This window comes from Oryctolagus cuniculus, chromosome 18 (genome assembly GCF_051225735.1).
Source record: "Oryctolagus cuniculus isolate XC-2025 breed Fujian yellow rabbit chromosome 18, ASM5122573v1, whole genome shotgun sequence".
Taxonomy (NCBI): domain Eukaryota; kingdom Metazoa; phylum Chordata; class Mammalia; order Lagomorpha; family Leporidae; genus Oryctolagus; species Oryctolagus cuniculus.
The window spans coordinates 7,335,460-7,362,439 of NC_142884.1; the positions used below are offsets into that span (position 1 = coordinate 7,335,460).

At 44.2% G+C, this 26,980-nt stretch overlaps 1 protein-coding gene, 1 long non-coding RNA gene and 1 pseudogene across 2 annotated transcripts; 2 read left to right on the forward strand and 1 right to left on the reverse strand.

Moving 5' to 3' along the window:
* The first annotated feature begins 980 nt into the window (after positions 1 to 980).
* Positions 981 to 3,729, forward strand: LOC149120750 (uncharacterized). The gene is made up of 3 exons (XR_016224694.1): positions 981 to 1,109; positions 1,859 to 1,930; positions 2,863 to 3,729. It is a non-coding gene; the product is annotated as an uncharacterized LOC149120750 (long non-coding RNA).
* On the forward strand, positions 11,810 to 12,656 carry ORYCUNV1R-PS1514 (vomeronasal 1 receptor oryCunV1R-ps1514 pseudogene; annotated as a pseudogene).
* Positions 19,605 to 20,546, reverse strand: ORYCUNV1R1583 (vomeronasal 1 receptor oryCunV1R1583). Its single transcript, NM_001167270.1, has one exon. It carries the CDS (start codon positions 20,544 to 20,546, stop codon positions 19,605 to 19,607), a length of 942 nt encoding a protein of 313 aa, NP_001160742.1.
* Between the last annotated feature and the right edge of the window lie 6,434 nt (positions 20,547 to 26,980).

The window sequence follows — 26,980 nt, forward strand, 5'->3', positions numbered from 1 at the left end:
GCTTCAGCCTGGCCTAGCCCTGCACTTTGAGGTCACCTGGAGAATAAACCAGTGATAGCAGCTTCAGTCCTCTGAAACATGAAATTCCCATTACTCTGAACAAATTGCTTATTTTCTCTGCAAGGCTCTGGAAACAGGTCTGTGTTGCGGTCCAGAAGACTAAATCAGGGCAATCCTACAAGATCCAGGTCACCATAGGAAGAAAGAACAACTAGAGAGTTATCTCTAAAAACAGAAAAAGTTTGAGACCGTTCTCAAAGACTTATTTTAATCAGGGGCAGCCTCGCATGCTGTTCAAGCAGTCACTGCATTTTGCAGGGTTGATCAGGGCACTCGTTCCACTCAGCAACTTCAGATGTGTTTCTTTCTCGTACAATTCTTCCTATTCTACCTGCTATCTTGACTTCAAGTGGCTCAGACTGTCACGTTTGAATCAGGGAGGCAACACATTTTCAACCAAAGCCATTGATGAGCTCTTTTATAAAAATCTCTTCTATAAATACCCAAGTACAGTGAATCCCTCAGGAATGACCCTAGGAACGCTGAGGGGCCCCATCCCTCAGGGTTTCCCAGGTCTCAGGTTCGGGCCCAGGGTGCTTTCCCGTGGACCTCAGATGGACTAAGCAGGAAGGCCGTGGCATTTCTGGAAAGATGCACCCGTGTGGAGGAGCTGCCATCCCAGGAGCCAGGTGCTTGTCCTAAGAGCGGGAGGCTTGGCTTCAGGTGCAGCACAGTAAGTGGCCCAGTGCCCAGGGCGCAGTGCGTGGACGGAAGCTCTCGTGCTTCTCAACACTGTCAGGGCCGTTTCCCAGGGCACTAGGGACAGGAGGGATGGCCACGGAGACGCCAGGAGCACGCGCACGGGCAGAAGGAGAGCCTCCAGCAGGTTCCCAGCCCGCTCACGGCCTCGCCAGTCCTCATGACTTCCCGTTACCTTCGGGCTTGCTCACCGTGAGTGCGCATGCCTATGAGCAGGGCCAGACATTGGCAGGCTCCAGTTACCTTTCAACATCTCCCAGCACGCCTTGCGGGGATTCCGGCCCTGAGGAACTGGGTGCTAAAAGACTGTGTCGCCAAAAGCGGCGGCGTCAGGGTCTGCTACTTGCAAGGTAATGGCTGCCCAGACACTCATGGCCCCGAGCTGTGTGGATGCCCGAGCTTGAGGGGCTCCGATACCGCAGGGGCCCTGCAGCGGCTTCCACAGGTGCTTCTCTCACAATGACCAGGGCAGAGGCCGGGAAGACTCCCTCAGGTTTAGAAAACCCTCTTGTGGGTGTGCAGGTAGCGCGGGTTGTTGAAAAGGAGTGCCGTTCTCAGCTGTGCCTGAAGGACTGTGGAATCCTCTGAACATGAGGAAACATGAACAGGATTCGTGTTCCGTTCGAACGCACAGGTCGCTGATGTGTGCGACCTGCCTCATTTTAATAACAAGCTTTGGATCCTAGAGGGGTGTGATGTCACGTTTCCCTTAGCAGCCTAGGCTGCAGTAAATACAAGATTTTGGCAAAAATCGATGAAAGCACTGCGTGAGATTCAGCTGTGTGCATGAAATATAGGATGCTATGTGTGTGTCTCTCTTTTTTGAAAAGGAAATTGGGCTGAAGTGATATAAAAATCAAAACACCTATAAACTTAGCAATACATTTATTGATAATAAACCATAGTTTTACAATCACTTTCAATAACAAAATGTAGTGTGCCTTACAATTGAGGCTACTCTGTGGCTTACTTGTGATCAAATAGTAGAAACGCATGAATAATTTATCATGTGTCTCTCATTATTTACATACTTTACATAATGTATTTAATCTTCTCAGTAACTCTGATCCTGGGTGTATTGTGGATGTCTCCTTTACAGATGAGCTGAGATACTTTATCACAGTGGAAGTCAGTGTCCAATCACCTTCAGAAAGTGTGCAGTTTCAATGAGGTCAGTGTTCAATCAACTTCACAAAGTGTGCAGTTTCCTTTTCTAATACCTGGGAACCATTCATAGCATGTGAGCATGCACTGTGGAGGGATTTGAATGAATTCATCAATAAAACCTAATTCCTTCAGGAAAGACAGTTTTTCCCAGTGAGTCAAAGCCAAGAATTTCCCACTAAAACTCTTCCTCAACAATGCAAGGATCCGGGAGGGTACTTTTAAAAAATAGACCTTTAACAACCACATATGGGCCCTTTGACAGCTAGCTACACAAGGGCTAGTCTTTTCTTCACACATACAGGTGGATTTCACAGCTTTCTAGTGACAGTAGAGGCTCATATAATTTCCTCATGTTCAGTTAGTTTCTCACATAATGAGATCCAATTTACAAAAGCCTGTTCAGGACAGTTTCCTAATCCCATTTCAAGCAGCTCCATCTCACACCATTAAATAGGTGGTGTCTTGTGTTGATCCCCAGTATTGTGTTAAGCTCCACCATTTGATCCTGTATCACAGCACTGAGTCTCAAAAGCAGACCTGCTCCCTGATGCTTCCCCCACCTAAGGCTCTCAGTCACTTCCCAGTCCTGAAGACCTGAGGCCATCCTCTCTGACCCAGAGTCAGGGTGGGGGTGGGAGTCTTATAGGCAGCCTTTAGACACATCAAGGCCAGTCTTGGCAGGTGGAGTCTTGGCAGGGAGAAGAAAGTCACATCCTCCCATCCTGAAGGAGGATGATAATCAAGAACGCTCTGTGAAAATTAGCTGTGCCATCAGAGGCCCCAAAAAGTTGCTTACATATGTTGTTATCTTTGTGCTTCCATTTGCTTCCTTGTGCTGGTTATGCATAAATACCACCGAGCCATTGGAAGAAACAAGCCTTGATCAGCCTTGTTGTCTGGACTCCATTCTCTGCCATCTCTTGTCCCTCTTTTCAGTCCCTCTCCCTCCCTTAGGTTCTGTTCCACTGGTGAGGCTGGCCCGCACAAGTTCTCCCTTTCAGTCACTGTCATCAGAGGAGGAAGAGACCAGAAGATCCTCATAGAGGACACTCCTTGTGACCTGGGGACCCTGCCTCTCAGACTCCTTTAAGACATGAGTGTTCTGACGAGCAGCTGTAGACTTCCCTGGATTGGATGCGGGAGGGGTTCTGGACCTGGCACTGTCCTGTTTCTTGGGGCCGATTCTCTGTGTCGTGTCTGGAACACGACTGGACACTCGAGGTTGGAAGATTGGGAAGTTCTGGCCTGAGCTTGAGCAACGTGAGTTAGATGGAGGCTGAGGGTCAGAAATTGGCTTCAGGACTGGCGTCTTTGTGGACCCTTGGGGTGCCCGAGAGTGTGCAGGTCCACTTGTACTGGAGAGAGGTTGGGAAACCAGGAGTCTTGACTTCTTGGGGCGGTTCTGGCTGGTCTGGATGGAGTCTTGGGCAGACCTCTTGCCTGGAGCCTGGGTGCTGAGTTTGGAGTTCTGGACACAATTTTCTGTGACAGGCTGTGGAGGCAACTTTGAATCCCCCTCCGCTACTTTGATCTGCACCTGTGGATTAGACCTGTGACCCAGGGTAGGTGTCTTCCTGGCAGGTTGAAGAGTGTCACGAGAGGAAACATCAGGCCCTTTGGCTGTTGGCTTGGCACTGCCAGCTGGGCCTGGGGTGAATTTCTTTAGAACATGGTGAGGGGAGTCAGCAAAGTTGACCCCAGATCCTTGGGCTGGGCCGTCAGTGCTCAGCTGAGGTGTTTTGTTCGGAGCCAGGGTAGCGCAGGGTGATCTATAAGGTGTCTCACTAGGCAGTGGACATGGCAGTGCAGAGCCGAGGGGCGACTTCCTCTTGGATGTTTGCACAGGCAACGGTCTAGTAGGATGCTGTGGCAAGAAAGTTCACATTAGACCCCTCAGATGGATGAAGAACTCACATAGTCAACCATACAAAAATGGAAAATCAGCATGTTAGTAACAAAAAAGAATATTGATTTCTAATATTAATAGGAAGAGAAAGTAGCACATACAGGTAGCACATACAAGATTGCATCTAAATCAGGACCACAAAAGGGGACGAGGCAGCCAATATAAAGAGACAGTACATGTGAAATTAAATTTCACAGAACTAAATATTGAAATCATCCAGTCACATCTTCAGAGATTGTCTACTCAGGTTAGTGAGGGCAAAAGAATACGACATCAGTGTGATTCTTGTGTGTGGCAGATAGGACAAGACTATCATTACCTTGTCTGTTGTTAAGGTCAAGGGAGTGGCTGCACTGTGGAATGTGGTGCTGGGATGAGAACGACTGACCACATTCCAGTTATCGATCCATGTGTTGCACAGAGAGTGTTGTGAAACTTAAATAGGAAGCGAATTCTAGGAAGCTGTATCTGACTTTGAAAATGTTTCCTACAGGTTTTAAAGGTTGATTGCATGTTGGAGGTTGCTGATGGAGCACCATCATATTGTTAAGGGGCAGTTAAATGCAGAAGACAACTACCCTGTGATGAGCTTTGAAAACTCTCTTGGGCCAGTGCTGTGGCATAGTGGGTAAAGCCACCGCCAGCAGTCCCAGCAAGCCATATGGGCACCGGTTCACATCCAGGCTGCTCCACTTCAGATGCAGCTCTCTCCTATGACCTGGAAAAGCAGTGGAAGATGGCCCAAGTCCTTGGGTCCCTGTACCCACGTGGGAGAAAGGAAAGAACCTCCTGGCACCTGCCTTCAGATTGCACAGCTTGTGGTTACAGCCATCTGGGGAGTGAACCAGTGGATGGAAGAACTCCCTCCCACACCTCTCTTTATCTCTGTACCTCTGCCCCTCTGTGACTCTGACTTTCAAATAAAAAAAAAAAATCTTAAAAAGAAACACACATGTCAACTACCTAATCCTTTCTTTATCCAATATGGAGAGTGTAAATCAAAAACATCTTTTGGAAAGGAAACGTGAAATTAATAAAAGTGTAAAAGATGCATTGGATGGATACAAGATGGCACATGATCAAATCATTCATGGATGCATCAACATGCCTCCACTAGCATTCACTAGCCAACTTGCAAATAGTGACATAAAAATTCAAATAAAGCAACTGGAACATGGGATACAGACAAATAAAACAGGATTCTGTGGGCCAGCCTTGGTTTAAATATAATTCCCACATAGAAGGGCATACAATGAAGCAAATAAAAGGCCACAGAGAAAAAAATCACACTGCAGAAGCGGGAGTAGGACTCACCCTCAGATAGGCACATGGTTCTGTTGCTGCCTCAGAGTTCTTCGGCTCCTTCTGTGGCCTCCCCTGTGTTGCCTGTGGTCCAGCTTTCCTCTGCTGCCCTTCATGCCTGCAGAACAAATCCTGTTATCTGTCTGAGGTACCTTTCCTGCCTGTCTCCAAGAGGGACAGCAAACCAAACCAAGAGCACTCCCAGGGCCCCATGCTAGCCCTTGTTTAGGAATGAGGCAGGCACTGAAGCCCCTGTGAACTTGGCTCCAGCGGTTCAATTCTTGTCTGGGAAGCCCCTCCACCCCCAGGATGTGCTGCGTTCCCTAGTGTGACTTCAGTGTTGTGCACTTTCATTTAGTCTGTGGCTGTTCTGGCTGCCAGGAGCAGCATTCTAAGGTATTCCACAGCCCTTCCCTTTAGTGGTTCTTAGAATAGGATGAGCTCGGTGTGCACCCCTGGAAGGACTGAAGCACTTGTCTGTTTCTCTGCAGTTGTCTGTCTATGCCTAGAGACAGCTCCAGGGAAAGAAGAGGGGACGGCACAATCTTCTTGGTAGCCAAAGCTCAGGGCTCAGACTGTGCCTGCAGAATCCTTACCTGTGAGTTCCTGCCTCTTGTCTCTCAGTCTTCCTCAAGGATTCTGCAGGCTGAAGTTCGTCAGGTTTCTTGGGTTTCAGGTTCTCCTTCTCCTGATTGCGACCCAAGGCCAGTAAGGGAACGGCCCCACCCCAGGACTTCATGGGGCACCTCTTGCTTTTGGCCAAGTGCCCAAAGGCTCCACAGTTCTTGCATTTCACCTGTGGGTAGGGGAAGTGGTTATTACATGAGAGGGTACCAATCACAGGCAGTTTTCAAAGGTGGATATAAAGAAGATTAGGGAAATTAAATATTCTTTCGTGGGAGGTCATAGACTCATGGATTTTTATTTGCCAAGAAACTCAAGATATTATGATCCTCCCAGAGCCAATTGAATCCAGGAATCCAAGGAGGTAGAACTTTCATATCTAAAGGAGATGATAGTGGCTGTTCCTCACAGGCTCTGAATGTGCCGATCAGCCAGGTAAAGAGAAGGCAAACGAAGCCGGCGCCGTGGCTCAATAGGCTAATCCTCCACCTTGCGGCGCCGGCACACCGGGTTCTAGTCCCGGTTGGGGCGCCGGATTCTGTCCCGGTTGCCCCTCTTCCAGGCCAGCTCTCTGCTATGGCCAGGGAGTGCAGTGGAGGATGGCCCAGGTGCTTGGGCCCTGCACCCCATGGGAGACCAGGAAAAGCACCTGGCTCCTGGCTCCTGCCATCGGATCAGCGCGGTGCGCTGGCTGCAGCGGCGGCCATTGGAGGGTGAACCAACGGCAAAGGAAGACCTTTCTCTCTCTGTCTCTCTCTCACTGTCCACTCTGCCTGTCAAAAAAAAAAAAAAAAAAAAAAAAAAAAAAAAAAAAAGAGAAGGCAAACGAGCCCAGCTTGGCAAAAGAGGAATAACTGAAGGATGGACACACAGATTCCCGCGTTTAAGCCAACTACTCATGGACCCCTTTGTTCTCAAAAGCCCCAAGCCTCCGCTTACCTTGCTGTACTCTCCATCTGGTGGAAAGCCCTCTGGCACACCAATCTTCTCTGTGGGTTATTGTCCTTCGGAGGCCTTCGAGGCTGATGACATACTGAATGGCGTGCCATCTGATTCATAGCCTTGGGCTTCTGATCGGGCTTGCTCCTTCATTGATCATTGGTTTTCCTAGTCCAAAGAAACAAATTTAAAAATTCAAAATGTATGACACAAGCCCCTCATACGTCTATTTCTCCCAGGAGAGATTGGAGGGACTTCCTGAGTACTAACCCGCACCCACCACATCTTGGATCTGTGATAGATGCCCCATTCTGACCTATTTTGTGAACACGTTGTAGTGTTTACCTACTGCCAAAAAAGGACACTGCCCAAGAAAAGACCACTTAATTAAAAGGCTTCTAATAGATGGTGATAGTGAATTGGCAACCCTACACAAAAGTATTTTTGGTTCTGAGTTTTGGTCTAGCTTCTCTCTCCAGACTAAAAGCCCCAGCAAAGCCAACAGAAGGGTAGCCAACAACTGGTATTTCAGATCATAAAAACTCTCTATTTTCACAGAGTAACTTCTTACCCACAAAGCCAGCAGAATGCTCTGACAAAGCTTTGATATTTCACCTTGTCAAAACAAAATGAATTCTCTCAAGTTAACTGAGGGCAAAAGTAAGTTAGATGCTGGGTGACATGAGGCAAAGTGAGACAGTCACACGCACTATTCTTGGACATAGAATGAAAATCGATAAGTAAGTGCTTGACCTTTATACAATCCTTGCTTCTGAAAAGCTGAAGTTGACAAATTGATGCGGTCTGTGATCAACCAGTCAAACTGAACAGTTCCCAACAGGGCATGTGCATAAGCCAGTCAGAACTGAGCAAGCTGAAATCCTTCATTTGCATCAGGAGGACTCCATGAGACTCTGAGCAGGACATCTCCCTCAATAGGAGAATTCCTTCCTCTCTTGAGAGAGGTTCTTTGATCTCCAGTGAGGGCTGCATTGCCCTGGCTTGCAAACCCTGTGATTAACAAATCTTGCTAAATTTTTAAAGTCAAGTCCCTGTGAAGTGAGTGTCCTGCAGCCTTGTTCAGGCAGAAATGGAGGGCCCTTGGGGAATCAGGTCCTGGCCCCATGGCTCACTCCCCAAATTTGCTGTACCTGTCCTTTGGGTCATCTGGTCTTTGGGAAGTTGCTTGGGGCTGGTCCACCATAAGCTGACGTTTCCCTTGGGAGACACAGCGGGCTGTGGGATCCTCTCCAGGCTTCAGGGGAAATCGTAACATGGCCTCAACAGAGGCAACAACTACCCACTTCTCCACCATCAAATCGATCTGATAAAGAGAAAAGAGGCATCAAGATTCAACTTTCAGTCTGCAAGCAGGAAGTGACTTTGGGAAAAGAGAAGATAAACTCCCAGTCACTTGAGCATTTTCTTTTTCTTATACAGAAGGCTTTGTGTTTAAGTATGTGTAAGATTTATAATTTATTTGAAAGGCAGAGTTACAGAGATTTAGAGGCAGAGAGAAAGAGAAGCCTTGCATCCACTGATTCACTCCCCAAATGGCCACAATGGCTGGAGCTGGGCCGATTTGAAGCTGGGAGCCATGAGCTTCTTCTGGATCTCCCATGAGGTGCAAAGGGCCAAGGACCTGGGTGATCCGCTGTCCCAAGCCATAGCAGAGAGCTGTGTAGGGAAAGGAGCAGCCAGGAAGAAAGCGGCATTCATATGGGATGCCGGCATGCAGGCAGCGGAACGACCCACCTCACCACAGTGCCAGCCCTTTTCCTTTATGTTTAAAATGCGCCGCCGCTCACTTGGCTAATCCTTCGCCTAGCAGCGCCGGCACACCGGGTTCTAGTCCCGGTCGGGGCACGGATTCTGCCCCGGTTGCCCCTCTTCCAGGCCAGCTCTCTGCTGTGGCCAGGGAGTGCAGTGGAGGATGGCCCAGGTGCTTGGGCCCTGCACCCCATGGGAGACCAGGAAAAGCACCTGGCTCCTGGCTCCTGGCTCCTGCCATCGGATCAGCGCGGTGCGCTGCCCGCAGCGCGCCAGCCGGGGCGGCCATTGGAGGGTGAACCAACGGCAAAAGGAAGACCTTTATCTCTGTCTCTCTCTCTCACTGTCCACTCTGCCTGTCAAAAATAAAAAATAAGAAAATAAAATGTTTTGATTACCATGTTAGTATTTGTAAGCCTTTTAGGAGGAGCCGGTTTTGAGACACAGAAGTAATCCATATAGGCACCAGTTTGATTCCTAGCTGCTCCATCTCTGACCCTTCTCCTTGCTAGTCTGTTGTGGGAATCACCAGAAGATGCCTCAAGTATGTGGACCCCTGCCCCCACATGAGAGACCTGCATGAAGTTCCAGCCTCCTGGCTTCTGCTCCTGGCTTCTGATGGCCTTTGCATCTATTTGAGCAGTGAACCAGCAGATGGAATCAACCAATCAGTCTCTGTGTGTGTGTGTGTGTGTGTGTATGTTTGTGTGTGTCGGTGTGTCCATCTCTCTGTAGCTCTGCATTTCAAACAAGTAAATCTCCAAGGAAAACCTTTGTGGGGCAACTGCAGTGTTTCAACACATGCCTACAGCAGTGAGCACCTTAAACTTTCGTTATTCCACAGCCAACAGTGAACTTGCTGGTGACCTCCAAATAGTACCAACGGGTGAAGGAACAGGGTCTTGCTTTGTTTCCATTCTCTTCATACTATTTGTTGACTCTTTTACACTGGCATAAACTTCTCTTTAATTCAATTTTTCATGAACTCTTCCAAGTATTCTCATTGTTTTAGAGAGAAGCTATGTGCTGATGCTAATTAGAAAATATTAGAGGTCAAAATTATGTTTAATGCACCTAACCTGCTGATCCTCACAGCTTAGCAATGAGGGACACTGGAGAGTAACGCTGTGGACCCTCGGGATTGTGTGGCTGATGGGCAGCCGGGCTCCCTGCCTGGCACTTCCAGAGACTCTGGCACCAATGACCACAGCCTGAGAAAAGATCAAACTCCGACATGGAAATGCGGTTTCTGCTCCATGTGTATCACTTTTGCACCTTCTTAACTTGCAGAAAATCTCAGTCAAGCTGGTGTTTGCACCAGGAATACAGGCCAATCCTCCCCCAACTCCACTCCTTGAGCCCGGGGCCACACTGATGTTAGAGTGATGGCTGCAAGCCGTGACCATTTTTAGAACTTGAAAACCCATGTTTCTCTTCTCTGCCTCTGATGTCTGTGCATAGTGAGTTGCGGTTCAGCTACTTTATTTCCTCCCATTCTTATTCGAGTGAAGCCTGGCTCGCTTGTAAAATGAGGACAGGTTGACATGAATGATCTTTGCACACACACATGTGAAGCATTGTAAATGCTCTCTGGGGTATAGTAAATGTTCCAAAACTTCATGGTTCAGTTTAAACCCTGTTACTTCTCTAAGAAAATCTGGCAATAATTATTTCCTCAGTCTTTCAGCTCCTTGGCACTGCAAGTATGACCCAAAGAGATCACTTTAATCCCTTGGAAATTGAGAAGTAGGGGCCAGCCTCTTGGTGTCGTGGGTTAGGCCACTGCTTGAGACACCAACACCCCACCTTAAAGTAGTGATTCGAGTCCTTGCTGCTCCACTTCTGATTCAGCTCCCTGATAATGAGCCTGGGAAAGCAGCAAAAGATGGCTCAAGTGGTTGGTTTGCTGCCACCCTTGTGGGAGACCAGGATGGAGTTCCTGGCTCCTGCTTTCAGCCTGGTCCAGATCTGCCTGTTGCAGCTCTCAGGGAAATAAACCAGCAGACAAAAGTTTCTCTGTGTGTGTGTCTGTGTGTGTGTGTGTGTGTGTTTGTAACGAGTATGCACACACAGAAAAACAGTCTTTCAATTAAATATTTTTAAAAAGAAATGTAGGAGCTTTGAATAGCAGGACAAAATATTGTGTAGATTAGTCTGTTGGGAAACTTAAATAATTAATCTGAACTTATATTTCTTAAGTGAATATAAAGGCAACAGGGCTTATTACTAAAAACTCAGGAAAAAATAGAGGGCTGTGGGGACCCTCCAGGGTTCTCAAATGCAGAAGGCAGGGTCTGATTCTCTAGACAGGTGGAGGATAGACCTGCCAGGCATCTGATGCACAGCATCTCGGAAACACTGGCATTGGGTGCCTGGCTTCACTACTGTGCTTTCACTTGTATCTTTTGGAAATCCCCCTCATGCACACCTAGTTAATGTGGTGCAGCTCAGTGGGAAGAGGACTAGGAGAGATCTCTCTATCTTGATATGAGCTGCCAGCACAGCCTAGCATCCAGCAGACACATGGCCTCCTTGTCAGCCCCTCATAACAGGCTGGGCATTTTCTGCTCCCCTCTGTGTGAGCCCTGTTTGTCTCCAGGGTCAATGAAAAGAAAGAGCCTCTGCAAAACACTCTGCAGTCTCTTTCTTTTGTAAAGATTTTTTATTTATTTGAAAGAGTTAAAGGGAGAGAAGGAGAAGCAGAGAGACAGAGAGAGAGAGATCTTCCATCCAATGGTTCTCTCCCCAGGTGGCTGCAATGGCCGCAGCTAAGCCAAACCAAAGCCAGGAGCCGGGAGCTTCTTGATGGTCTCCCACATGGCTGCAGGGGTTCAATGACTTGGACCATATTCTGCTGCTTTCCCAAGGCTTCTGCAGAGAGCTGGATCACAGTGGAGCAGCCAGCACTGGCCCACCACTGAATTCTCTTAAGTGACATAGCTACAAGCTTTTCGTCATTCTTGGTAATTAGCAAAAAAAAAAAAAAAGATTTGGAAAAAAAGAGGTCTCAGCTCCCCAGAGTGACATGGTCCTGACCTCTGTTGGTGATATGATGATGGTGGCTCCGAGGGGAGGGAAGCAATCGACCCAAATTTGGGATCCTGGCGTCTGGCTCTCACCCTCCCCATGATGCTGCCTGCGGGAACCTTCATCCTGAGCCCATCGTCCTCCAACAGGGTGAGCTGGGGAGACTTTCTTTCTTTTGTGAGAGATTTATTTATTTGAAAGAGCAACATGGATGAGGGAAAGTAAAAGTGAGGGAGATAGAGGAAAAGAGAACGAGAGATTGAAATCCTATACACTGGTTCACTCCCCAAGTGGCTGCACCACCAGGACTGGATCAGCTCAAACCAGCAGCAAGGAACTCTGTGTCTCCCACATGGGTGCAGAGATCCAAGTCTGTTGCTTTCCCAGGTGCATTTAGTAGGGAGCTGGATTGGAAGCAGAGCAGCTGGGACTCAAACCAGCACCCTGATATGGGAAGCTGCCATCGCAAACCACCTGACAGTAGGCAACTCTGAAGGAATCCTCCAGACAATGACGGCTTTGGGGTTGAGGCCTTTCCTCAGTGATGCTGGATGCAAATTTATTTTCCACATTCACAGGTCAGGCCAGGGTGTGTCCATTGGTACAACCCACCTCTTAAGTATCTTCCAGGCAATCTCCATCAGCCCCATAAGCTCCAGCTGGACAAAGCTTAAAATGCCAGTCCCAAGTAAACTGGTTTCGCTGTTCTCTTCTGCTGGACTCTATATACTGGTAAAAGTCATTTTTCCTACGTGTGTACTGGCAGATGGCCAAACACAAATATCACAATGGCACAGGACATGCAGTACTGTTCTAGGGTAGGCAGTGTTTCTCCATGCAGCCTTGCTGTCACTTTCTGATGTTCTGTGTTTGGGTCTCATGCTCTGGGCCAGCGGCTTCATGGTTTTCATTCTGTACAAGCACAAGTGGTGAGTCCAACATATCCATAGGAGTCTCTCCCCTAAATCCTTCCCTGTTTCCAGAGCTTCCCACAACATCCTTACACCAAATCCTGCATTTTTCAAGTTTGGATTACTCTTCTTGATAATCCCAGGAGTTTGCTGATGAACACTTCACACTTACTCAGTGCCTGTTTCCCAGCTGCCTGCCCCGTTGTTCACATGACTGTGACTCCTATGTACTCGGCTTTTGCCCTGTCTGAACAAGGATTTCAGAATTTCCTAAATTAATCATGAATATGTAAATTGTCTATTTTTGCCCATTTTTGTTCGGTCATCAATGGACACATTCCTACAGTGCTGAAAGGCTCAATATGCAACAATCATAGTATGGGCGAGTGACGAACAAGACAAAGTGAACTTTGTCCCAATAATCAATAACTCATAAGAGCAGTTGTAAATAAACTATGATGGTAATTATTATGTAAATGTATATATCATTGCAACTTCATGAATGCCTGTAGTACTGTAGTTTGAATTCTATCCAATAAAAAAATTCCATCCTGTAGATTATAGTGGAATTTTTGCATAGTTTTCAATATGGAATATTGAAATGAAAGTTTGCAATATGCAGAAATGAACTCAGCTTGGAATTGTTGAAAAGGAGACAGTAACCATATATGAGATGACCATTTGAGAAAACAGAGAAAACTTCACTTTTATGAAATTTACTTGAAATGGTGGAGAAATAGCCATTTGGAGGTGAAGAGTTATTAATTCATTCTCTTTATCTGGAGATGATGACAGATAGATTTCCAAAGAAGCAAAATGATTATTTTCCAGTTTTAGATGACATTTTCATACATTATGCCTGTATTTGCATTAAAGCTGATGCAACATTTTGCTATAGTTATTATAGTTTCTACATATTATACTTATTATAGTTTCTATATTTTTTCAAAAAACAAAAGAATTAGTTTGACACAATGGGCATATGAAGAATATAAGAGTTGAAAAAAGTGTAAATTACCCTGATTTACTTACTACTCATTATACACATTTATTAAAATAAACACAGTACCCCATAAGTATGTACAATTTATAAGTGCTAGTCAAAAAGTATCTTTACACATTTTAATGAGATAGAAACACTCACCTTATTTGATCATTACCCATGGAATGTAGACATCAAATTATTACAAGGCACCCCATAAATTTATACAATTAAAATAATTTATACATAAAAATAACATATTTTAGTTGATAAAAGGCACTAAGAAATATTAATCAGATATTAGATCACAAAGCAAGATGAAAAATATTTTAATCAGTGACATTATATTTGCTATCAAGCAATATTAGAAGTTTTTACATTTGGAAATACAAAAATAATACTTATTACAGTCATAGCAAACTATTTTAAAGTCTATCATATTTATATAACAATGCTGGCTATGCAATTGGTTAAAATTACCTAGAATGTGTTTTTCTTTTTTTTTAGTTTTTGTTTTTTTTTAACTTTTATTTAATGAATATAAATTTCCAAAGTACAGAATATTGATTACAATGGCTTCCCCCCAATAACGTCCCTCCAACCGGCAACCCTCCCCTTATCCACTCCCTCTCCCCTTCCATTCACATCAAGATTCATCTTTGATTCTCTTTATATACAGAAGATCAGTTTAGCATACATTAAGTAAAGATTTGAACAGTTTGCTCCCACACAGAAACATAAAGTGAAAAATACTGTTTGAGTACTAGTTATAGCATTAAATCTCAATGTGTTTTTCATTATAAAACATTATTCCTAATATTTTAGCCATATGCATATATCCTAAACATTAAATATAATCAGACAATATTACTGAAACAGAAATGATTAGTCTAATTATGACTAGTATAAAAATGTATGTAATTGGGATTCAATTTGCCAGTGTATTATGTGATTGTCTTTACATCTCCCTATTTTTCTGATTCTATCTTCTCATACACTCTTAAGATATTTTTAAATGTCTGCATTTTTATTTTCACAGTTTCATACACACCATCTCGACTTTTCACCTTAAAATTACTTTTTAAGCTAATGACAGTACAAAGGTGCTGAATACCTTTAACTTTTATCTTGAGGATACAAGAATATCACAACACTACTAATCCATTGATCTTTCTGTTTTTTAATTGATGACATGGATTTCAGAATATTTTCAAGATGCATACACATGCACTCTCTATGGAATTTCACAAACTCAACATACCTCTGACAACAGCTTTTAGATAAAAAGCAGACTACTGTTCGATGCTTCCATCCATGTGCCTGCTCCCAGTCTCTGTTATTCAGACAACGAACAGCATAAATCACTGTCATCGGTTTTGCACTTTATATAAAAGCAACCATACAACATGAACTCTTCTGCTTTCCTTTTCTATATGTTTGTGAATGTATCTGCAGTATTACACGTCACTGTGGGTCATTAGCAATGCTGTATAGTATTCCATTTTATAAATATATGGTAATAAGTCCATTCTTGATGTCCATGTGAGTAGTTTTCAGCTTGGGGCTATTATGAACAGTACTGGTATGTAAATTCTAGACCTATGTTTTAGTGATACAAGTATGAATTTGTATGTGTGTGTGCATGTGTGTGTAGAGTAGGGGAATAGTTTGGACATAGGTTTATGTTGGTGAAGAATTCTTTTAAAATATAAAACAGTTTCCAAAGGGTTTGTGCGATTTTTACAAGCCTCAGCCATGCGTTAGATCATTGGTTTATTCGCATCTTTGTCAACACTTGGTATAGTCCATCATTTTCATTTTAGCCTTCTGGGTAGTGGGTGCTGATACTGGTTAGTTGTTTTGCTTGTATTTCTCTGATTACTAAGGAAGTTGTGTATCCTTTCCCTTGTTTAGTAGACATTGGGTGCTGTGTTTTGGATGTGACATGGGTGTCCATTCTCATTGGAAGTGTGGTCCTCAGCATGGTGGTGTTGACAGGTACAATGAAAGATTTAAGAGGTGAGGCTTAGTGGGAGACCCTTAAGTCATTGAAGGCTTGAGGTAGTTCTCATGTGACCCCTTTGTAGTTCTCATGGGTGGGCATCCATAAAAGAAATATGCCTGCTCCCTCTCCCTCTTTCTGCCTCCTGCACTGGGATGTGAGGTGCTCAGTTCTGCACACACTCCTGCCATTGCCTTGCTTCATGGGGCGTTGCAGCCAAGGGACAGCCCTCACCAAACCTGTGCTTTTCTGTTTGGGGTTTCAGCCTCCAAAACTGTGAGCTAAATAAACATCTTTGCTTATGAGTGTGGCTTTCTCAGTTATTTTGCTATGGCAATAAAAAGCTGACAAATGCATTTGATAAGACCTTTTTTTTTTAAGTAGCCATTAGTCCATGATGCCAACTTTATTTCCTCTCACGTGGGCTGTCTGTGGGCTGTTTCTTTTTGAATTCTCTATGCAGAATATGAAACCTTTTTTGTTCTGTCCCTCTCTCAAGAATTTTTACTTTTAATGCAATCTTAATTTTTTTCATGTGTGCCTTCACAGCCCATGATTTTTGATGTCTCTAAGAAATCTTTTCCTATCCTAAAGCCAAAGAAATACTATCATCCCTTGTTGCTAAACATCATTACCAGTTACATTTTATTATCACTACATTCAGAGACAATTTTTCCGTGGGTTGTGGTTCCTACCTTTTCCATCAAGCTAAGAAACTTCCACTGATGCTGGAGGTGTTATGTTATACTATCTCTCAGTTTCTCTCAGCGACTCCTGCCTCACCCACGTTATCAACATCTCATTTCTGGAGTTGATTTTTCCACAAAGTCTCTAGCCATTCCCTGTGCTAATTCCTGCCTCCCTCACGCTTAAGCAATCATGTTCCACACACCAATATCAGTATTAATTTCTATGGACCTTTATTCAGATTTATTGATTGATTGAAGGGCAGAGTTGCAGAGAGAGAGTGTGAGAGACAGAGAGAATCTTCCATCCACTGATTCACTCCCCAAATGACTGCAAAGTCCAGGGCTGGTGGAGGCTGAAGCCAGGAGCCAGGAGCTTCTCCCAGGTCTCCCAGATGGGTGCAGAGGCCCAAGCACTTGGGCCACTCTCTGCTAATTTCCCAGGCCATTAGCAGGGACCTGGATTGGAAGTGGAGCAGCCAGGACTCAAACCAGGGCCCATATGGGATGCTGGCATTGCAGACAGCAGCTTAACCCACTATGTCAGAACCCCGGCCCCCAGTGGGCCTTTCTGATCCTGGGATCACTTATGCCCATATTTCAAAGGGAGTAACACCACGGTGCTAGGAGAAAACCCTCCATAGTTTTCTCAAGCTTTTTTTCCCCCAACACCCTGTATAAACTTCTCTTCCAGGCTACCTTTTCAAGCTGTTTGCTTGTTTCAATAACAAGAGATTTGGAAGATATAATAGATCTGCTCACCAAAGCAATGGGCATATTAATGACCTGACCAGTGTAAGAAAGAGAATGCCTCCTCTGAGACTAAGACTGTGCAGGTCTAATTACAACCCACTATTGAAGACTATGAGTTTCTTAGGCTCCACGCTTTTCAGCCATGATCCAAATCTACCATGTGCATCATCTGCTGGGGCCTCTTTGCATCACTTCCATGGAACTTGGTGGAGCAAGGGAAGCAGATGTGCCCATGAAGCTCTTGAGTTGATCATGCCACAAAGAACATCTTTCTCAGCCCCCACACATGAAACAGACAGGCAGACTTGTTGACTTGGGAAATGGGGTAAAATCTACAGTGCCTCACATTGCAGGGAAACCTTGGTGACTGTTGTGATGCTGACAGATACATGACAACTGATAGCATTGGGTAAAGGAAAGCTAATGTGACCATGTGTATGTGTGTGTGTGGGGGGGTGTTTCATGATTCTTAATGGATTCACCAACTTGCTAGAATTCTTACAACATGGTATATACTGATTAATGTCTTATACTCTTATGCTTCTCCATTCAATAAGTACCAGAGGGAATTATCCCAAAGTCTAGCTTGATAAATGTTAGGTAGACAAACTCCACTGCCACTTGCAACTAGATAGCAGGGTGGGAGTTAGCATAAGTCCCACCAACTTCTAGGTTTTCTAAGTTTTCACTATGTATTAACATCCCCTCGGCTGATTTTTAGCTGTTTTTATTAGCTTCTTTTTTTTTTAGCTTAACACTCCATTAGTTGGTGAGCTGGAAACCTCAGCCTCAGAAGCCCTGAGATGCAATCATCTCAGTGTAAGTAAAGGTGGCAGATAAAACCTAAAACAATTTAAAGTCTGTTTTCCACTGAAGGTTCATTGGGGTTGTGTACAATGCTCAAAGATCCATCTAACAGCAAAAAAAAATTCCTGTTTCTCTCACTCTCAGTTGCCAAAGAGGAAGCCCAAGGCCCTTACTGGGCTCCAAAGGTTTTGATGATGATACAAGTCCCTTTGATTGACTTTTTCCATTTGGAGTCAAAGGGCTATTGGCCTCTTCCTGAAACCCCTTTGGGATTTGGCTTGTGTTGGACACAGCTACCATGTAAATTGCTTTTTAAAAGTGTGGATTAGCTGGGTACTGAGGTACTGTCGAAAATGATGTGTGACCCATACAGGCCTGGGGACTGTCCAGTCTGACTTTCCCATTCTGATATGGTCACCCTGGGCTCCACAGCTAGCAAGAAACAAAGGGCCCCAAAAGTTTTGTTTGCCAAGTAGAAATCACATATTTAAGAATGAATGCTGGCTAGCTGAAGCAAATCTTGGCTCAGCAAGAGTAAGTTAAAACTCTTCTCTGTTGGTTGTGACTTTGTTGGTCCATTATGCTGTATGAAGCAAAGCTGCCAGCTATATGAAGCCCTCAATTCTCCAAGAGTCCCCAGAATTCATGTCCTTGGTTCACTGATGGTTCAGCTAAACTGTATCCTAATAGTTAAAACTAGGCTGGTCTGGAAGCCTTACCTTGGTCTCAGCGACCCAGAACTGAGAGCAGACAGGATTGCTCTGTTCAGTGGTCAGACTCCAGATCTGGGACTATTGAACATGTTAGAGCTGTTTAACCTGTGCTTGGACTTCTATAGATTGGAGTCCTGGCTGCTCCACTTCCAATCCAGCTCCCTGCTAATATGCCTGGGAAAGCAGTGGAAGATGGCCCAGGTAAGTGGGCCCCTGCACCTACATGGAAGACCCAGAAGAATTTCCTGGGTCCTGGCTTTGGATCAACCCAGATCCAGCCATTGCAGCCATTTTGGAAATGGATAAAAGACCTCTCTCTCTCTCTCTCTTCCTTTCTCTTTCTGTAACTTTACCTCTCACAAAAAAATTTACTGCATATGGGTGAAATGATCATTTTTCCATTCAATTGTTGTTTATAGCCATTGTCGGTATTCCCACTAAGCTAGTTAAACTTATTCTTGTTAAACTAAACTTGTTAAACTTATTCTGTGAATTAAGCCTTTTTACTGTAATTTTATTTTAAAATATTTCAAAAACTAAAAAGAAAGGGAGAAAGAAGAAAGGTGTGAGGGGAAGAGAAGGAGGGAATGTAATTTTTTCAAGATTGATTGATTATTTGAAAGGCAGAGTTACAGAGAGGGAGAGGGAGAGGCAGAGAGAGGTCTTCCATCCACTGGTTCGCTCCCCAATGGCCAAAATGGCCAGGGCTTGGCCAGGCTCAAACCAGGAGCCAGAAGCTTCATCTGGGTCTCCCACATGGGTACAGGGGCCCAAGCACTTGGACCATCTGTTGCCTTCCCAGGTGCATTAGCAGGGAGCTGAATCAGAAGTGGAGTGGTAGGAGCTCAGACCAGAACCCATAAGGGATGCCTGCGCTCAAGGCAATGGCTTAACCTGCTACATCACGGAGCCAGGACTTGAACTGGTGCCCTACAGGTGGCAGTTCAACCTGCTATGCCACAGTGTCAGCCCCCAGCATGTAACTCAATGTCTTATCAAGTGAATCTTCTCAACATCTGCAGATTGCTTTAACACATCTTGTTTTATTATTATATAGACTCCACATTTCTCTACTGAGGGCATTAATAACATTTAAGTTCCAAAGATTTCCTTAGGATGCCATTTACAATCACCATTTGATTGTTTATTGGAGAGCAGAGCCTTTCTCACCACTCAGTGGTATTGTGACTGTTTCATAAATGAGCTTAGGAGGAGCATGTATGAATAACACGTGAGAATACGCAGATACGCACAATTTAAGTATTTCTCTTAAGTTTGGGTAATTTTATATTCTTGATCCAGGCAAGGGAGAACCTAGATGCACTGGAGACCCGGCTCATGAGGATAAAGGGGCTGACCATTGGGAAACATGCAGCAATGAGTGTAGAGGCATTCACCAGCCAAAAATTTGGCTTATTTAAGAAAGCAAAACACCCATGAAAGACGGAGGAAAGAGTGTAAGAAGACACAAAAGTGCTCACCAGAACGAGGGTGTTTTGAGTGGCTCTGGTCTCAGGAGCTGATTTGCAAGAAACACTGGTCCTGTGAATGTGTTGGACCTGCTGTCTGTGCCTGTGCAAGATAAATATCATGGAGCTACTGGCCCACAACATAAGCATCAGGCAGAAAACATCAGGAAATAATAACAAAATTGTATACAGTAAGTATTCTATGACATTGCTATGATCTTCAGCATAACAGAATCCATAATCTCTCCTTGTGATATTTTTATTGCTCCATTGACCAGTCATTTTCATCGGCACCATAATATTTAGCATCATGTGCAGGATCCAGCAGAGGATATTGGAGTGGTCCATGTACTTCAGAGCTTTTGCTTTAAACTCTGCATACCTGGAGTTCCTGGGATTGATTATGATCACCTGGAAGACACTCAAAAGGGAGGTGGTGTTGATGGAGACACCCCTGCCCACTCTGTGGACATAGAAAACAAGTTTGCACTCAACATCACTGAGGGAAAAATTCGTCCCAAAAGCTGCCATCGTTTGGAGTACTCCTTTAGAGAGGATGACCAAGGAGTTGGCTATTGTCAGGTGTCTGAAAATTACACCCGTGGACCTTACCCTATACCCAGTGAGGTAAAGGAAGAGATAATGGTAGAGAAGATAGAAATTTCCCAGAATTCCAACAGCAGTCTGTAATAAGTAGACCATTCCTACTATAAAATCTCTGGAGAACATTCTGTAAGTTTGAGTGACTGGAATTTTTTTTTCAAAGCCAGAGGACCTTGTATAGAAAAACGAGGCATAGGCTACATGTATCATGTCAACTTAAATTCATTATTCTCCATGTACACTAGTTCCCACTTAGAAATAATGTGTTTTTTTTTTCATTAGTGGGCTTCCAAGAATTGAACATATGGGTAGACTTTAAAGAATACTTATAATGTACAAATCACTGAGGATACACCTGTAGCTATTCCATTATTCTTCATTATCCTGTGAGTTTGGTACTACCGTAATATTCATTCAAAGGGGAGAAGCACTGAGGCAGAGAAGAGTTAATGTTCACACCATGTTTCAGGGTAAAGTAAGGACTTGAACCTGGAAGTACAACTGAAAAAATGGCATGCATTTAAATATCATGCTATAGAACAAAGCTAGTTAGCTGCTTTCTAACTCATTTTACATTTATTTAGTTATTTTCATACATTGTCTTTTTTTGAGATTGGGGTCATTTTGTTTTATGATCATAGTTGTAGCTATTTTTAATGTATTTTTAGACCATTATCAATTCTGAAGAAAGCATTAGAGCTCTTAGTAAAATACAGATGAATGCATGAATGTGCTACAGGAGAAGCTGGACTCACGTGAATGCATATTTCATCCAATATTAGAATGGCTGCATGATACTGCAGGGCCAAAAGTGTTAGCTCGTCCACCCTGCCTTTCACCTAACACAGGCATTAACCTGATACAGGTTCTGTAAAGAAGGAAAGCTTAAATTACCTCTTCTAGCCCTGAATATGTGAATTCTTTCAAGCCAGGAAAGACGATAAAAGCAATCTTAAAACCTCACCAGTGTGCATCTCAGTAGAGTTGGAGAAGTGGCAGTGGATTGTCTTTTGCTTTATTGAATGTGGCAGACACGCTGTAGTAGAAAACCAAAAATGGCATGAAATTGGCTGTAAGACACAGAGACTTATTTTCTTTATTATTCTCATAAGAAAACTTATGTATTTATAAAATGGTTTCCTGTGTCAAGTATTTGTGCATCCAGAGCTAATTTATAAACTATTCTTGTAGTATCTTGTTATTTTGAAAGCTTTATATAATGAGTTCTGGAAATATGATCAATAACCCCAATGAAACAAACAGAAAAGAATGGCTATAGAAGAACTCAGTTTTTTTATTCCAAGAATAAAATAGCATATATTACAGAAATTATTGGATATTAACTGTGGGACATTAAACATTAATGTGGGATAAAATGTTGTAGGATAAAAATTGTTACTTCTAATTTTCGAATCTATACTTATCCATGAACACCTCAATTAAGTAAACTAGTAGCCATTGGGAAACACTTGTGAAATATATTAAAATATAGACACATGCACAACAGAACTAGTGAATACTTTATAAGTTGAAATTATAGAGTCTGAGATCAATATTAGAATATTTTAAAGTAGGGGAAATATCACAGGATACATTTGAGCCTAACAGCTGTTGTCCTCACACCCATTGTTATAAAGTTCTGTTTTCCCACGTGGGCACCGATTCAAGTTCCCCCTGCTCCACTTCCGATTCAGCTCCCTGCTATGGCCTTGGAAAGCAGTGGAAGATGGCCCAAGTGCTTGGGTCTCTGCACCTGCCTGGGAGACACAGAAGAAGCACCCTGGCTCCTGTCTTCAGATCGGTGCAGTTCAGGCTGTTGTGGTCATTTGGGGAATGAACCAGTGGATGCAAGACCTTTCTCTCTGTCTCTCTCTGCCTCCCTGTAACTCTGCCTTTCAAATAAATAAATAAATCTTTAAAAGAAAAAAGTATAGTGATACTTTCCACTGTACCTCCCTCTTCCTTCCTTTCCTGTTTTAATTTTTATGACACACTTCAATTTACTTTATAATCAAGCCCAGAAGAATTTTTGCTCCTTGTGATCATTTACCCACACTGTTAATCGGTTTTCCTTCCTCACAGACAGAAACAGAAAACTGACCTGACTCCTCAGTGGGAGGACAGTCGCCGAGTGTGGTGGTCACAACAGCCAGCTTCATGTGGGAGAGAGGCAATCAGGCCCCAAGATATGTTCCTGTGATTCTATGACCTCACCTTCCCCTCAGATTTGCAATTATCATTTCTCCTATAGCAGCAATGAGAATGCAAGTGTGGGATGCAGAGAATATTCATCAACAATGTTTTCTTCGTTGCTAGTTACCAGAAACAATCATGAATTCCAAGTGAGTATCTCTCAAGAGACCGCTTGAGTGTTTGGGATGGGACTGTTTCTTCCTGGATCCCTGGTGGGAGACCGGGGCTGACACAGAAGGCGGCATGTCCTGTTACCTGGCAGATCAGCAGCTGCTGGTGGAGCACCTGAGGCTCACTGGGTTCTCTGATCTCCTGAGAAGTTCTCCCCAGTTCCTTCCAATTTTCAGACCACTGAGATAACCCATCATTTAAGTTATGAGTATCAACACCCTTGACAAGGACTTTCCACAGGGTACAATTAAGGAGAAGATCTCGATGACAATAATTTACATAGGAACCATGGGACTCTTTTGCTCCATTCAATGCTAAAGGATTTGGAGGTCTAGATGATGTGTAAAATTATTAAGAAAATATACTTTCTCAATATTGAGCAACAGGAATCTAAAGAGAACAATATCCACGAGAGGGAAGCTATATAAGCCCTTTACAAATAAAGTCACCAGGCACAGATAAACCAGCAGTTTCTAGAATTCCTTTAACCATCAGATAAACCAGTTACTTCCTCAGGCCAAGGTAGCTGAATAGTCATTTTTCTACACCTAACTTTTGCTGAGTTTTCAGTAATGAGGACTGACTTCTTTTGTAACTAATCAAGATACATAAAAATTCAGTTCAAATTAATCTTTTTCCCTATAAAATAATATGCAGCTTGATCCTTCCCTACTAACTTGTGCATCCCATATCCAAGTCAGTGATTAGAGACATGATGGTGAATAGATACACTTTACTACACACATACAAATACACATATTTATACTACAATGCAAATGTGTGCACAGCATGCACTCAAATACAAACATATGAACTTACTTAATTGCACACACATTTCTATACTTAAATCACACTCATCTCCTCACCAAGTACAATCACACACTCATATTTAAACACACTCACTATTAAATGTAGTCACACATACTAGCACATGCCTAATCCCATTCATAAAAATTGTATTCATAATCAGAACCCATATATGCACCTTGACAATGCTGTTATGTGTGGAAGATCAGTAGTAACTCCTGACCACTGGTTGTCTGAAAGATGGGACATGCTTTACCTATTTCAAGACAGACATAGAAAACAAAGAAACAGAAACCAATTTAGTAATGAAATATTTAAACAATAGATTATACATACTCTGTTCTTGGTTCAATATCTCCATAAATATTTTAATATCTTTATTACTGCTCAGTAAAATGGATTTCCCCTCAAATAGTGGTTTTTGGAGAAGTTTTCAACACTAGTAGATGTATGTCTTGGCAGTCCATGCAGCATCAGGATGTTGCATAGTGATTTTGAGTGTACCATTTCTACAGAACCACTCCTGTTCAATACCAGAACTGAGTGTATCTGCCTGGTTATCATGCACATCATGGAGTGTGAATCATCAGTCATGCTCACTGAGCACACGTGGATTACCTTGGAGCTTGGATTTCTGCACCATTTTGGTTGCACATTGTTCCTATGGGTGAGTAATGAACACATCTTGCGAATACCTGCGAACTGTAGTATCCCACCGATTGTGTGCTCACATACCTCCACTTTTCACTTTCACAGAGCCTGTTTGCATCATCCCCAGGTGGGGCACAGGGGATGTGGAGGCTTCCCAGGAGATAAGCCCTGATTGACAAGCCCTCCCGTCCACTGTGCCTTCAGCCACAGCAGGTATGTGCACAGGTCGCCAGCACGACCCACCCTGCTCTCACAGTCAGACCCAAAAATGGGCGTGCTTCCCACTACACCAGCACCACCCCAGGTTCTAGTCAAAGTGCCACATCCTTAAAGAAATGGTTTCAAGGGTGGCGCTGTCGCATAGCAGGTAAAGCCGCTGCCTGCAGTGCCAGCATCCCTTATGGGTGCTAGTCGGGTCCCGGCTGCTCCACTGACCATCCAGCTCCCGCCTAATGTGTCTGGGAAAGCAGCAGAGGATGGCCCAAGTGCTTGGGCCCCTGTACCCATGTGGAATACTTGGATGGAGTTTCAGGCTCATGGTTTCAACCAGGCCCAACCACGGTGGTTGCACCCATTTGGGGAGTGAAAACGTGGATGGAAGCCCTCTGTCTCTACCTCTCTCTGTAACTCTACCTTTCAAATAAATAAATCTTTAAAAATAGAAGAAAAAAAAAACAGGAAAGCAGCTTAAAGTCCTCAGGGAGGTTATTAAAGGCGCTTAAAAAGGTAGCTACCTGTTTGATTCCTCCCATTCAGCCTGGAATTGGCAGACCTGCTTCTGTTGAGAGAGTGGCCTTCAAATATGGGGCAGGGGTGGACAAGTCACCTAAATTCTGTCTTTATCCACAGGGTCAGAACCAGAGGCAGGGGTGTCTGTAAACCAGGTGTCTTTATTCTTGTGCAATAGAAAGGATGTGCTCTTAGGTAACTCAGCCCTGGACAGGGAAGAGGGAGTTCATTGGCACCCAAAGATCTGTAGCTCTTGGGTTTAGGGGAGCAGCTGGGCACCTAGATTTGAGGGCAACCTTGGCTCCTGGGATATGTGGAATAGACTAGGGTCCCTCTTAGTAGGAGGGGCTACCCAAATTGCTTATCCACAAGGTAGGAGCAGAGCTCACATGAGGAGAAATTTAAGGTGACTAAGATCAGAAATGAGAACACCTGCATCCCCAGGTTGGGGAAGACTTTGATTTTCTGCCATGAGGAAGGACAGTAGATAGGGCAGCTCCATCTCCCCTCACCAGGAGCTAGGAGCTCAGTGGTAGCCAGGGCCTTGGAGATTCTGACCCACTTCAACATTGCCTTCTTTTACAGAATCAGACCCCAGCTCTAGGAAGACAGAAGTCAGTCCCAGGTCAGCTGCTGCAGTTCAGCAGGTATGATCTGCCATGTTAAAGGGGCTAGGCAGGTAAGCAGGAGTTTCTTACAAGGTGGAGGTAGGAAAGGAGGTGCTCAGTGGCAGAGAGGGATTTGGACATGCCAGAATCCAGGTACTATTTGGTGACCCAGAGCAGGACCTTATGCCGGAGAGTGAGGCAGACAGAAAGGAGGGGCAGACAGGTGGGCTTCAGAAGAAGGCATTGGGTGGGATCTAGGGAATGTGGGGCCCATTGGAAGTGGTCAGGACAGTCTTTCATCCACAGGTTCCTTTTGTAGGTACTCCTGATGGTACGTAGTGTGGTGGGAAGTGAGGAAAGGAGAAAGGAAAGTGACTTCCAGAGGGGCCCCAAGGTTGCTACTGAGGGCAGCAGGTGCCCCAGTTGGAGTTCCTAAGAGGCAGCCACTGCCCCTTTGGAAAAGTCCACACCCTCCCTGCATACTTAGTCCAAGGCCTTTTCTCAGGACCTGGCCCAGGTATGGAGTGAGCAGGCACGTTCCCTCTGACTGGGAGCAGCTGTTGACACTAGCACAGCTCTGAGATCTCTGTGCCCTGCAGTGCAGACCTTCTACCCATGGCCACACAAGCAGGCATGTCTTCCCTGCTAAAGGCTAACTCCTCCCAACCCCACTACCCAGTTCCCAGCACCCAGACCAAGATGAACAAGACCTCCTCATCCGTGGAAAGGAAGTACCTTCTCCAGAAGGGAGATAGTTAGAGCATGCTTGGGTTAGGATGATGCTAAACCAGGGTGCCTGGACCCTACTCAGGAGAGGACACAGCTGTTGGAGTGGAATAACTTCACACCATTACCCAGATTCTTTCAGAGGAGCTGTGTAGATTTCAAAAACCTTGTGCTTAAAAAAAATCACAGAATCTGGGAAAATCACAGAAAAAAGACCGTTGAAAATATACTCAGAGTGGTGAACTGTGGATTTCCTTGAGGAATAACATTAAGATTATAAGCAAATACTAAATTCTAAGTCAGACCTTTGAAGTCTTTTGAATGTCTGGTGACAGCCGTGTATTTCTTCAAGATCAGAATACTGGGTTTGAATTGCTCACACGTGTGTCTTACTCTAAGGCACAGTCAAATTTACATATATTTATATCCTTTCCCTTCGAGTCTGAAAAGACAGGAGCTCTTCACACTCCCATGCATCGTCCCTCGAGGACTCTGTGTTGAGAAATTTTCATCTTTTTACTCCGATGAGCGACATCACTACACCGCATCCTTGTGATTTATTAAAAATTGATTATTTTCATTTACTAGAAAATGAAAACTGTCCATCTGGATGCTTCCATTGACAGCAGGTTTTTCCACTTAGACTCTGTGGCCTTCATTTGCCTGAGAGCTGGC